Source organism: Phacochoerus africanus, chromosome 12 (assembly GCF_016906955.1).
Source record: "Phacochoerus africanus isolate WHEZ1 chromosome 12, ROS_Pafr_v1, whole genome shotgun sequence".
NCBI lineage: Eukaryota > Metazoa > Chordata > Mammalia > Artiodactyla > Suidae > Phacochoerus > Phacochoerus africanus.
Window position 1 is genome coordinate 64,328,535 of NC_062555.1, and position 14,287 is coordinate 64,342,821.

General features: G+C 49.1%; 1 protein-coding gene across 1 annotated transcript in view; it reads left to right on the plus strand.

Moving 5' to 3' along the window:
- The first annotated feature begins 4,058 nt into the window (after positions 1–4,058).
- The window catches only part of LOC125112703 (coiled-coil domain-containing protein 3), an 89,929-nt gene continuing 79,700 nt past the window's right edge, over positions 4,059–14,287 (plus strand). The window contains exons 1-2 of the mRNA XM_047755053.1: positions 4,059–4,447; positions 6,986–7,160. Of these exons, the coding sequence (XP_047611009.1) occupies positions 4,074–4,447; positions 6,986–7,160 (549 nt within the window). The 5' untranslated portion in view covers positions 4,059–4,073. The remainder of the gene's footprint in view (positions 4,448–6,985; positions 7,161–14,287) is intronic.

Sequence of the window (14,287 nt, forward strand, 5' to 3'; positions counted from 1 at the left end):
CTAACATGGTCCCCTTCACTGGGGTAAACAGCCAGCCACCTGGTGGCAGGTTGACCCCACTGGACCTCTCCTATCTTGGAGGGAGCAGAGACTTGCCCTCCCTGGAACAGACATATCCTGGGTATGGATGTGACTTCCTTGCCCCCGCAGTGCTTTTGCCAGGATCACTATCTATGCGCCCCGGGAACACCTTATCCACCATTGTGGTTTTTCCCGTAGCATTGCTTCTGGTTGATTTCCATAGCATCTCTTCTCTCACAGCAAAGGGAATACAGCATCAGGCTCTGGGCCATAGAATTAACTGATCTTACCACATACTCCATCACCTACAAGCAAATGGGCAAATTTTGAAAGCTTATTGATACAATGTAATGGCTTATGAAGACTTATTTCCTGTGTCAAGGAGGGAGTTGACATCTTGCAAGGATGGAGCACTATCTTAAAAGGTAATGTAGGGGATTCCTGTTGTGGCTTGGGGCTCAGCAGGTTAAGAATCTGACTAGTATCCATGAGGATGCGGGTTCGATCCCTGGTCTCGCTCAGTGAGTTAAAGGATCTGGTGTTTCTGTGAGCTGCGCTGTGGGTTGCAGATGTGGCTCGGATCTGGTGTTGCTGTGGCTGTGGTGTAGGTCGGCAGTTGCAGCTCCAGCTGGGGAACTTCCACATGCCGTGGGTGCAGCCCTAAAACAACAACAACAACAAAAGGTATTGTGATGCTCTGAAGAATATTATGTACGTTTGAAACAGAGGACATACAAGTGCTGTCTCCCCCACGACTAGAACGCACAGGTTTGGAATCAAGGGGTGGAAGTGCTTGTCCCACCACTGAACCCACTAATTCAGTCATAGGGTTTTGGCTTCCCATCCTGGTGAGCTTGAGCTCTGCTTGTTTGGAGTTCTAAGTCCCTAAAGAGGAGCTGCTCGCCAGGGATGCTCACACCCAGGGCTCCAGGTACAGAAGCCCAATCAGTGAGGCACTTTGCCTGACCTTACGGAGAAGAAAAGCATGACTGATGGGTCTATAAAGAATCCAGGAGACAGACAACCTCTCAAAGGCCCTCGCATCTGGAAAATACATTCTGGAAGAGTTTCGATTCTGTCAAGTTTATACAACAAGAGAGACATCAGCTATGTGTACTGATTTTTATTTATTTCCTCCTCTAAATGGAAAGAAAAGTCAGTTCTGTAAGGTCTGTAGAAATGGACAAACCTTTTCCAGGCCTCTGAGGCACTTGATGATGCCATTACAAACTTCCGTACTCTCCTGTCTGCGTGAGTGACAGCACAGGACTGAAACAGAGCAGGGCTACTGGTTAAAACAAAATGAATGTGAGTCCAGTTACACCTTCATTTTGCCATTGCTGGTGATTCTGCTAAAGTTATTACTATTTGTATGCTCTACTTTTTGTTTGTTTGTTTTTTTGGCCACACCCATGGCATGAGGAAGTTCCCAGGCCAGGGATTGAACCCATGCCACAACAGTAACAACACCAGATCCTTAACCTGCTGTGTTGCACGGGAACTCATCTACCTAACTTTTTGATAAAGGGCCCACTCATGCCTTTAAAATATTGCTTATTTTGTCCACATTTTAATGTTGTGGTTAAGTGCCTGGACTCTAGAATCTGATGCTGGGGTTTGAATCCTGGCTTGGTCATTTTCTAGCTCTGTGATCTTGGGTAGGTCCGTTGACCTCTCTGTATCTCTAAAATGAGGATGGGAGCAGTACTTGCTCTGAAGTGTTGTTTAGAGAGTTAATTAGGATAACATGGACAAAGTACTTACACTAGTGCTTGGCCCATAGCAAGCAGTGAATAAATGTTCACAGTTGTTAATGTTATAATTCGGCGTGTGTACTCTAAGTAGGCTTGCCAGGAACATAAACCATTTTATATTCGCCCTCTTTTTCCTTAGCAAACCTGCACAACACCTGCAAAGAGCTGTTACGAACTGAATTGCCTCCCCTGTCCCTTCCCCTCCTTCCTGCCTCCAATTCCTCTGTTAAAGGCCTCACCCCCCAATAGGACTGTATTTGCAGATAGGACCTTTAGGGAAGTAATTAAGGTTAAATGAGGTCCCAAGGGTTGGGCTCTCATCAGATAGGACTGGTGTCCTTGAGAGGAGGACGAGACACCAGAGGTTCCTCTTTCTCTACCTGTGCACAGAAGAAAGGCCACGTGAGGACACAGAGAGAACATGGCCTCTACCAGCCTGGAAGAGAGACCACACCAGAAACCAGTCCTGCTGACACCTTGATCTTGGACTTCCAGCCTCCAGAACGGTGAGGAATAAATGTCTTGTTTAAGCCCCTCAGTCTATAGCATTTTGTTATGGCAGTCAGAAACACCTAAGACAGGGAGTTCCCGTCGTGGCTCAGTGGTTAACGAATCCAACTAGGAACTATGAGGTTGCCGGTTCGATCCCTGGGCTTGCTCAGTGGGTTAAGGATCTGGCCTTGCCATGAGCCGTGGTGTAGGTCGCAGACGCGGCTCGGATCCCACGTTGCTGTGGCTGTGGTGCAGGCCGGCGGCTATAGCTCCGAAGAGACCCCTAGCCTGGGAACCTCCATATGCTGTGGGTGTGGCCCTAGAAAAGACAAAAAGAAAAGAACCACCTAAGACTGGGACATTGTGAACTGTTTTAACTCATATATATTCAGTGGGAGACAAATGAGCTGTCCTGAGGTACAGTGTCCCGTGGGGTGAAAGTCTGCTGTCTGCCATGGGGTGGGGGGGTGCCCTGAGGAGGCGGATACCTTCAGGTCGAGGGTCTGCTTGCTTTCCCAGTGTAACTAATTGTTCTGCAAAACTGATTGAGACCCCAGGCTGCTCACTAGCTCTGCAGGGGCTAGTTGTTATCTGTGAGGAGCACAGATTTCTCTTATTTCTGTGTTCTGTTAGGCCCTTCACAGATGATTTTATACAAATAAAAATTTGGCCCACCGAGTCCCTGATCAGATTCTAGACCTACATTTTTATATAGTGTGAACGCGTGTTGGCTGGAGCCTTCTAGTCCCACCAGAGCTGAGCAAGGGTGGCTGGAGCCTGGGTCTTTCCACTCCTTTGGGAAGCCCGGAGCTATCGCCAGGATGCCTCCCGGGTCCCCCTCTTTATTCTTCATACTATGTTAGGAATAGTTAAGGCAACTTGGAGATTAAAAAGGAACAGCTGAGTTAGAGATAAAGCATTGTGAGTTTGGGTCTCCAGAGATTCACTCGTTGGCTTGTGTAAAGCTGTTTGGAATGTACCTCTGATTTATTCCTCAGGTGTAGGTTTTCAGAATTTGGAAGTAGAAATTATGTAAATCACGAAATCATGCAGCTGGAGGAAAGTCAGAGCAATCTGGTTCGGCTTTTCAAAAAGTTTATGAAGGCTTTCCTAAGACCATCGTTAAAAAAAAAAAAATGAGAGAGCTAGAAAAGTTTATTAGATCACACTGAAGTTCCCAGTTAACGTCTGCGAAGGTGAAATCGGCTTTATATGTCTTTGACTCTAAATGAACCACACAGACCATGCAAACACGTGTGCAGCCCAACAGTCGACCGCGCTCGTTTTAAGGCGGCCACGTCTGGAACGGCCTGTAGCCTGTGCAAGTCTGACCCCGTCGCTGGACGCACCGACTTTCTCACGGAGCCCCGCGCTCCCGCCCGCAGGCTCCCGGCCGGGGGCGACCCATGCCGCCCCGCGCGCCTGCCGAGCCTCGCACCCCTTGGCTGCCGCGCCCTCCGCCCCCGCCGCCCCGCCCGCCGCCGCCGCCGCCGCCCACGCCCACGCCCACGCCGCAGCCTCCCGGGCACAAGACGGCGGCGGCCGGCCCGCCCCCCGCGCCTTTAAAGCCTCTGCGCCCGCCCGGCCGCGGGAACCTGGCGGCGGAGCGAGCGGCGCGCCGAGCCCAGCGCCCAGGGCTGCGCTTCCCGGGCCGGCGGGGCGGCGCCGAGGGCCGGGCGCTCCGCGCTCCCCGACGCCGCCGCCGGCGATCCCGCCCCGGGTACCCTCGCCATGCGGCCCGGCTAGTGCGCCCCGGGCGCCGCGCCCACCTGCCCGCTCCTGCCGCCCGCCGCGCTCGACGCCGGCATGCTGCGCCCGCTGCTGCTCGCCGCGCTCTGCCTGGCCGGCCGGCCCGGCCCCGCCCGCGGCTGCCAGCTGCCCTCCGAGTGGAGACCCCTGAGCGAGGGCTGCCGCGCCGAGCTGGCCGAGATCATCGTGTACGCCAAGGTGCTGGCGCTGCACCAGGAGGTGCCCGGCCTGTACAACTACCTGCCCTGGCAGTACGAGGCCAGCGACGCGGGGCTCTTCTACTCGGCCGAGATAGAGATGCTGTGTGACCAGGCGTGGGGCAGCATGCTCGAGGTGCCGGCGGGCTCCAGGCTCAACCTCACCGGCCTGGGCTACTTCTCCTGCCACTCCCACACTGTGGTCCAGGATTACTCCTATTTCTTCTTCCTCAGGTGAGCCCCCCCGCCCCGCGCGCCCCCTCCCCCCAGCCCAGTGGCAGGACCCGCCGGGGTCATCTTTATCCTTGCGGTGTTAGAATGTGCCTTGGGCTCCTAGCCCTACTTATGCTTTCTTGTTCCTCCCGACCGCTCTGGGTATCTCTGGCCAAGCCTGTTGGACAAACAGGGATGAACAGAAGAGCGTTTCAGGCAAAAGCTCAGGGTGATTTCCAACAACAAATAGCGAGGCTGTTCCAAATAGCAAAGGCTTATGGCGGGGGGGGGGGGGAGCCCCTGGTCCCAGTGCTTTGAGAAACATAAAGGTAAATCGGGCAGGGAGCCCTCTCTGCTTGGGTTCCATGACAGTTGTGGTCCAGGTGAAATGCTTGATAAGAATTCAGGCAGTGGATTCAAATGAGGTTTCAAATGAAGAGCAGCAGGTGGAACCCTAATTTAGGTGGAATCTTACAATTTAAACTGGATTCAGTGGGCATAGTTTGCGATGGATGGTGGTCAGAACCAAACAAAACTCTTTGAAATCAGAATGTGGTTGGAATTCTGGCTCTGCTCTTCCTGTGATTTTGAGCAAGTGACCCTGTTGAGAATCTCAATAGCGTCACCTTCACAATGTGAAAAACAAGGCGGGTTGAGACACAAACCCCGCAACTCACGCAAAACACCTGGTGCAGGTTAGAGGCAGAAGGAATTGTCACTCTCTTCCTCACACCTGCTTCAGTGCCAGGGTGGGAATGGGGTGGAATGCAGCCCAGCTGTCCTTTTGTTTCACTCACATTAGCTCATATCAGCTGCCAGCAGACCTCAAACGCCAGGCTATTCCAAATAGCAAAGGTTTATGGAGGAGGGACCTTGGGGGTGATTAGGGCTTGGGGGGGAGGGGAGTGGGGGAGGCCATGGGGCTTTGAAGAATAGAGGTGGATCCCGCAGGAGACTGGAGACTTCTGGAATCCCTTGCAGTTCCATGAAAGTTGGTTTGTGGTCAAGACAAAATGCATGTAGATAAGCAGTCAGGCCATGGGTTTGGCTGAAGTTTGAAATAAAAAGCAGCAGGTGGAACCCTAAACTCTCTGGCTGTCTCCAGTTGAAGGAGGAGACTGATAAAGAGCGACTGAGAGGAACCTCAAAATGGAATCTATTCTTCTGTCAAGATAGTGAGTGCAGGAATCCACAGTGGTGATGGGCCGGTTCCACTCGTCCCAGTCCTTGGACTAGCATGAAGGATATTTGGAATGACCATGACCTTGGTCTGCAGACTCGCTTTTAGCCCTTGAGATTTAATGTCACTGAGAAAGAAAACGGCAAGTTCCACGGAGAGGCTTCGTAAGCTCATGGCAACACATGTTTTCTATATTGAAGCCAGAATATCTAAGTTTAGAATACATGGCGTGCTTTGTGTTGGCTTGGGTGGTTTAGCTAGATTAAGCTAAATTTTTTTCAATTGCTGGAGAAGGGAAGTTTCTAAATAAAGGCGGGAGTGTGAGACAGTACCTTCTTGGTAGGAAGAAACAACTTAGATTTTTCATGTCTCTAGGGAAAACACTGGGAATCCAGCTATAAAGCTATTCAACAATAAAATCTTGTTTTCCAGAGAGAAAAAGGCTGGAGTACTTGAGAAGACCTTATTTCCTTTTCCAGTTGTTATCATGATATACAGTTTTGTCCACTGGCTCTGTGGTGGTCAGCCAACTCTTTCATCTTTTGCTCTGACATATTTATAAAATGTTAGGGCAGAAATACTGAGTCAAATGGGAGTCCGACAGGTTTCTATTTCACAGAGCTGCGTTGCCCTGACGTGTGTTAACAACTGCATACACAACATTCCCCCTCTGTTATTCTGGGACCTGCCGAGAAGAGGACAGTTTCTGGTCAGTGTCATGGGAGAAAGTGACAGTGGAGACTCACTGGGGAGCCCCCCCATGCCCCCTTTGGGCTGGAGTGTAGCTCCCACCTCTCCTCTTCCTTTTCCTGACTGCTTTATCTTGCCAGCACGCACTTTATGCCGAGCTCTATAAAAATGTTAACTTTTACGCTGCGTTTACTCTGTGCTGGATACCGTTCTTCCTTTTTTTTTTTTTTTAATGCATTCCTTACACCACCAACAAAAGTAAGGTGCTATTGCCATCCTCTTTATATAGATTGTAATACTGCAGCTTAAAGAATTTAAGGAAGCCGTTTTGTGTCAGATAAGTAGCAATGGTAGGACTTGAACCCGAGTTGGTAACTGGCTTTTCTTTCACCAGGAACCAAGGAACACTCTGTAAGTCAGAAGGCCACTCAGGAGATGCACAAATAGACAAACACAGACACATGCAGACACTCCCCACCCCGCACAGTCACATTTTTTGAAAACCTTTATGATAGACTCATGGCACATGAGGCAGAGAAATGGTTACAAGTAGTCACTCTTCAGAGAGCCAAGCTGGACGGTGTTGTGTAACTGGCAACCCTGTCACAGTCGTCCTTGAGACTTAATTCAAGATGGTAGACCCCATGGGTGTCCAGTCTACAGCTCTGCTTTTTTGCTCTTCCCATTAGGATGGATGAAAATTATAACCTCTTGCCTCATGGAGTCAATTTCCAAGATGCCATCTTTCCAGACACCCAAGAGAACCGAAGGATGTTTTCCAGCCTTTTCCAGTTTTCGAACTGTTCCCAAGGGCAGCAGCTGGCGACATTCTCCAGTGACTGGGAGATCCAAGAAGACAATAGGGTAAGAATTGGCCGTACCCTGTACCACAGCCAAATAGTAGAATGGCTACATCTTGTATGAATCTTGTGACCAAGGGAGTCAAGACGATTCTTCTGGAAGCCCAGACCAAAGAGTGTCTTCCTCTCTGCTTCTAACAATTAGCAAACACTGCTCATAAACCTTGGATTCCTGAGGCTTTACCGTTTGGCATGGGGTCCCTCACAAAGTGAGGGAACAAGAAGGGAGGAAGGCTTGCACACAGTGCCCCAGTTTCCTCTTCTGTTAGATGGGAGCAGTGGTAGCATGTCACCATAGGGCTGATGCAGTAGGAATTAACTATGTGGGAGGTGTAAATATGTAAAGCCCTTAGCCTAGTTCTTGACAGAGTAAGCAGTCAGTATGTGTGAGCTATCATGACTCCTACCAATATAATGATTACTGCTCCTATTGTTATTACTGATGGCATAGGGCTCTAAGGAATTTTCTAAGAATAAAGAAAAAGTCCTCCTGGAAATGAAATATTGTCATAGCCAATATTTCCATGATTCTTAACTGTAGTTGTTAAGACATAGAGCTACAGGGTGGCCCAGGTGGTTATGGAACATGAGGGCCTGGATAGTCTCGAGTATGGAAATATAAAAAGGATCTTCCAGTCTGGTCAGATGCCATTTGTAGGGAAAATTTAAGGACTGTCGTGTTTCAAAGTGGTGACATTGCCACAATCAAGCAGGAAGACTTATGGGGCCAGATCAGGAGCCTATCACTCCCAGCCTCCCATCTGAGATGCTTTTAGGGCCATGTGACAGACTGCTGGGGGGTTCTCGTGTGGGGGTGGGGGTGTCTCCTGGGCCAGGGACTTTTTTTTATGGGTTAATGGACCAATTTGCACATGCTGAGTGGCTTCCTTTCCGTTTGTATGTCGTGGCCTTGCTGGGAGCAGCTTGCTTTCTTTTTTTTTTTTTGGATGATTTTTATTTTTTTCCGTGGTTGGTTTACAGTGTTGTGTCAATTTTCTACTGTACAGCAAAGTGACCCAGTCACATACATATACACATTCTTTTTCTCACATTATCCTCCATCATGCTCCATCCTGAGTTCCCAGTGCTAATGCCATTTGCAGCAACGTGGATGGAACTAGCGACTCTCGGACTAAGTGAAGTCAATCAGAAGGAGGAAGTATCTTTCTCTTACCTGACACGCTGGCCCAGGGTAGTGGCCTCGTTCTTCCAAAGCTCCTTATCTTCTGCCCAGGGCTCCCTGGCACCTGGAGGCCTTCTTCACCTTCTTTGCACAGACACTGTTCTCGTGATGGGCAGGTGTGTCCAACAGGAAAAATGTTGATTCTTAACACCACCCAGGGTTCCTTCCTTAGGCCTGCTCTACTGACAGACCTCTAGACTCTTCTGACCCCTCCTCTACGGTTTGCCAGAATTTCCTGAGTGCTTGTTCTATGTTTTGCTCCCAACATGTTTCCAAGCACCTGGTTTTTTGTTTGTTTTTCTCTGCTCTCAGTCTGTACTGGCACTCACTCCACAGTGAAACAGACCTACCAAGCATAAGCCTGAGTATTCCCGGCCCAGGTCAGACCTTGGCACGTTCCAAGCGAAACCCTCTTAGACGCGGTCCTTTGGCTCTCCGTTTTGTAGGACTTTGCTTGTGTTACTAAATCTTTGGTAACAATAGATTTATATCAAGAGATCAGATGTTGTTCCAAAAACACCTTGTAGCTCAGCCCCCAAACTCTTTAGCTACATAACCGATTAGCCCTAGGGTCACATAATGAAGCTATTAACATTTCCCTGGAATTAGATTTTCCATCATTAGAAAAAAAAAAAATAGAACAGTAGGACCATGGAGAATTGTTTCATTGTGAAGGCAGTCCTATTTCTGGTGGTCAGATGTTGATTTTGGGGAGAATTCCTTTTCCCTTTCATCACCCTGGGCTCTTAGATAACAAAGGGTGGGCGTGCTGCTTTTGCTCGAAGAGTCAGAAGTTTTGGGGGGAGGAAAATTAATTGTTCCAGATTGAGCTGCTCAGTAGCCAAATTCAGGCATTGGAACTGACGGATATTGCAGTTTTCCGTGTCTTGGCTCCTTCCATTTTTTCCCCTGGCCCATTTTGAAAGTTACCATCAGAGTTAAGTTAAATTAGCTAGTTAGTTTGAGAAATTGGTTGTTGGTTTTTTTAATATATATATATTTTTTTATTTTTGTCTTTTTGCCTTTTCTAGGGCCGCGCCCGTGGCATATGGAGGTTCCCAGGCTAGGGGGTCTCATCAGAGCTGTAGCTGCCGGCCTACACCACAGCGGGATCCAAGCCGTGTCTGTGACCTACACTACAGCTTACGGCAACGCCGGATCCTTAACCCATTGAGCAAGGCCAGCGACGGAACCCGCAACCTCATGGTTCCTAGTCGGATTCGTTAACTACTGCTCCATGACGGGAACTCCAAGAACTTAGTTTTAAATGAAAACGAAATTGGCTTTTTGGTAAGTTTTAACATTTACATTTGCTGATGCTCTTTGAGAGAGGTTTATGACCTGGAGTGATTGAAATCATTATGAATTGAAGCTATCAGCTGCAATAATTATCAGCTGGAAATATAAAAAGGATCTTCCAGTCTGGGTCAGATGCCAGCTGTAGGGAAAATTTAAGGACTGTCATGCTTCAAAGTGATGGCATTGCCACACTTTGGATGAAGAGTTACCGACAATTTCATGCTCTTTTCTTCAAAAAGAAAAAAAAAAAAAGCTAAAAACTCTGCCTTTTCTGTGAGAAGGTGAGCATCCTATTTTCTCTCCTTGGAGTCGTGACGTCAGAGGGATCTGAGATTGTGTTGCAGTCACCTTTTTATTCAGGTTCGAGTTTGGCTGCAACACGTGAATCCTTTGTTCTGAGACCATTCAGGAGCTGGCCTGGATGTTGCAAGGCCTCCTTGGATGGCTTGCCTGCCGCATCTCAGATGGCGAGACATCCTGGAGGGCTGCGGGCGCGCTCTTGTCCTTTGCACCGTTGATGTTGCTGCTGTCTAAGCCCCTCAGCCTGGACAGTGGACCTCGGCCGTGCTTGTGATGGGCACGCATCCTTCTTTTCACTCATGGTTCTCGGGGGCTCTAGAGTCGCTCTGGAGGCTGAGAAACGGAACTGAAGGGAACTGTTCGTAGGAGGACGTGGTGATGCACACCCCGCGCGCTGCGCCGCGCAGCGCCACCCTCCGCGGCCGGATCCTCCCCAATCTCTCCTTCCCTCCGCGGACATTCCGTCGACACTGCAGTCAGTCAAAACACAGCCCCACTTTCAGAAGTTGCCAGAAGTCAGGCGTGTTCCCAAGGGTTCAGCGTCTCTCTGGCTCAGTATCATGGTGCTGACGGGACCTCGGGGAGCTCTTTGGCAGGTTAGAGCATCCATCCCCGTTTCTGGCAGGGTTCCCTCCACACCAGCCAAGAACATTTTCCTTCTTCTTTTCTTCCCCCCTGGGTGCGTGTAAGAATCAAAACACGAGTTGGCTGTTTGCCCCGCTCTGCAAGGACCGTCCCCTGGGACCGAGACCCAGACTGACCCACACTTACGTCACTGCGTCCTAGGATGTCACGGGGTGGGAGGGAGCGCTGGGAAGGCTCTCTGCCGTCCTTCTCTTTGCCCTTTTTGAAGTTGGGAAGCATGGGGGTTGTCGTCCTCCAAGCCGCACAGAAGGAATGTCCACTTTTCGGCAGAAGGTGGAGATTGGCTCTGCCGTTTCCAGAGGCGTGACCTTGCATGAGACCTTTTTTGTTTTTAAGGGCCTCACCCATGGCCCATGGAAGCTCCCAGGCCAGGGGGCAAGTCAGAACTGCAGCTGCCGCCATAGCAACACAAGATCTGAGCCACATCTGTGACCTGTGCCACAGCTTGCCGCAATGAGGGATCCTTAACCCACTGAGCAATGCCAGGCATTGAACCTACATCCTCATGGATACTTGTCGGGTTCCTTACCCTGAGCCACAAAGAGAACTCCCTGGGGAGGACGTTTAATTTCTCACAACTTCAGTTTACTCATCTATAACGTGGGGCTAAAAAACATTTAAACTCTGAGGTGGTCGTTAAGGACCTAAGGAGAGGGCGTGTTTGAAAGTACTTAGTAACTGTAGAGTGATGCAGGTGTTTATGACTGGAAAGTGACAATTAGAAAATGTAACTTTGGAGTTCCCTGGTGGTGCAGAGGGTTAAGGATCTGACGTTGTTACCACTGTGACTCAGGTCACTGCCGTGGTGTGGGTTTGATTCCTGGCCTAGGAGCTTCCCCATACTGCAAGCATGACCCCAAAAAAAAAGTAGCTTTAAAATTTAAAGAATATGTAGCTTATTTTAAATGAAAGTACAGTTGATTTACAATGTTGTACCAATTTCTGCTGCCTCAGTCATGCATATATCTACACATTCTTTTTTTAATGTTCTATGATGGTCCATCCCGGGAGATTGGATCTGGTTCCCTGTGCTGTATACAGTAGGACCTTGTCGTTTATCCCAGAATGTGCAGCTTTGAAACAGCGTCCTGCCTCTCCCCAGGAGAGTGGCAGAGCGTCAGCAGCCGGGGTGACAGGGGATGTGCTGAAGATGGGGACAGGTGATGGAGAGGGTATCATGTGCTATTAATTCATTCAGTGGAATGTACTGGGCTCTGGCCAGGGAGCACTTCTTTAAAACTTAATTTACTGGAGTTCCCGTCATGGCGCAGCGGACACGAAGCCGAATAGCATCCACGAGGACGTGGGGTTCGATCCCTGGCCTCGCTCAGTGGGTTAAGTAAGGAGCCAGCATTGCTGTGAGCTGTGGTGTAGGTGGCAGACGCAGTTCAAATCCTGCATGGCTGTGGCTGTGGCGTAGGCCAGCGGCTTCAGCTCCGATTCGACCTCTAGTCTGGGAACCTCCATATGCTGGGGGCGCAGCCCTAAAAAGACAAAAGAGAAATTGATGGGCTGAATTAGAAACAGATGACACATTCACATGGGTTCCCAAATAGAAAAATATAAAATGGTAACATGGGAGTCCGTCAGTAGGGGTTTCCCCGCCTCTGACGTCCACCCTCCCTGTTCCCACCTCCACGCCAAACAAGTAGCCACTGTTAAGTTTTTGATAAACATTTGATTAGTATTTTCATCCAACAAATAATTGAAACATGGTTTAAACCGTCTGTGACACCAGTGGCACCGTGCTGTGCATACTCTGCCACGCCTGCTTTTTTGAAAGTAGATCTTGAAGCTCTTTCCCTATTGATGCATATTAGTAGTTTTAAATGGCTGCATAATATTCCATTGGATGGATGTCTCACGGTTTATTTAATCAAGCCCCCTATTGATAGGTAGTTAGGTTGTTTCCAATCTATTACTCTTACAAAGAGTGCGGACATGTGGGACTTACAGAAATCACTTTGTGGGACTGTTGAGGCCAGTCTTTAGCAAATATTTATTGAGTGCCTACTGTGATGCAGCTGCCGTTTTAGATACTAGAGTTTCAGTGTTGAACAGAGTCCAGAGACCCTGCTCTCATGAAGCTTATAGTCCTGGTGTTGGTGGTCCACACAATCTAAAGACCACAGTAATGACTTCGTAATTTTAAACAGAAATAAGTGCTCAAAAAAAGGGAAAGGAAATAATCAAGGTGTCTAACCTAGACTTAAGGGCAAAGAAAGCTTTTTCTCTTGAACTCATACTGGAGTTAAAAATATGATGGGTGAGGAGGTATCCTAGTTAATGCTGGTAATGGGGAAATGAGAGCCGTCCAGAGAAGAATCTGTGCAAAGGCCCTGTGGTAGCAGGGTACGGGCTGCCTTTGAGGATATCGAAGAACGTCCCTGCGGCTGGAGGGGAGGGAGTGAGTGGGAAGGATGAGGCAAGAGCCCTAGGTGGAGCCAGACTGTGCAGGGATGGAGAGATCCTGGCGAGGGCTAGGCTTTGTTCCAGTAGGAATGGGAAGCTTTAGATGTTTTGAAAGCAGAGAGTGATGGGACCAAATTCACATTGAAGACAGGACTCACGGACATAGAAAACAGACTTGTGGTTGCTGAGGGGCAGAGAGTGGTATGGACTGGGAGTTTGGGGTTAGAAGATGCAAACTATTGCATTTGGAGTAGATAAGCAGTGAGGTCCTAATGTACAGCACAGAGAACTATATCCAGTCCCTTTTGATGGAACATGATGGGAGATGATAGGAGAAAAAGAATGTATGCGTGTGTATATATGTTTAACTTTGCTGTACAGCAGAAACTGACAGCATTGTAAATCAGCTATAATAAAATTAAAAAAAAAAGGAAAGAAGAAACTAGAGTGACAGGATTGTGGAGGTGAATTGGAGGATACCCCGGTGATACGGTAAGAACAGGTCGTGGTTGTCAGAAAGCTATCAGCTAGATGTTGGACTAGGATGGAGGCAGTGGGGGTGGAGCAATAGGGGCACATCTGAGCGATACGTAGGAAAGAAAATCAGTAGATGTTAATAATGATGGGTTGGATTTGGGTGGGAGAGGAGGTGGGAGGATAACTCCTGTGTTCTTGGCTGACAGCATGCTGGGCCCAGCACTGATGAATGGGAACAGGACGGGTTTGGTGGGGGAATTCATGAGTCTAGTATTGGACCAGTTGCGATGAGGTGTCTGTGAGCCGGCCATGTGAGATCTTGAATAGGTGGTTGAATCTATACCTTTGGAGATTGGAGAGGAGCTGAGATGATAACGCCTCTGGGGCTGTGCAATAACTGGGTGGTTTCAGTTGAAACAGGATCTAGGTAAGATCCCCAATGAAGAGGGCATTGAGTAGAAGTCCTAGGGTAGGGCTGAGTCTTGTAAACTGCCAACACTGCTGGAGAAGAAGTAGTCAGAGGGGTACAGGGACAACTAGGAGAGTCAAGGGCACACAGTATCTCCAGAAGGATGAGCGATCAATGGAGTGGGAAGCTCTTGAGAAGTAAGATGAGGGCTAAAAAGTAACCACTCAACTTTGGTGGCAGACATGAGGACAGCCCATGAAGTGACAGAGTGGAGTCCAGGCTGTGGTGTGTGAGGACAGTGTGGGACAGGAGGATATAGGGCTCGTAGGGGAGGGCAGTTCCTTCAGGACGTTTGGCTGTGGAGGGCTGAATACACGTCAGGCTGCAGGTGAAGGGGGCAAGACAG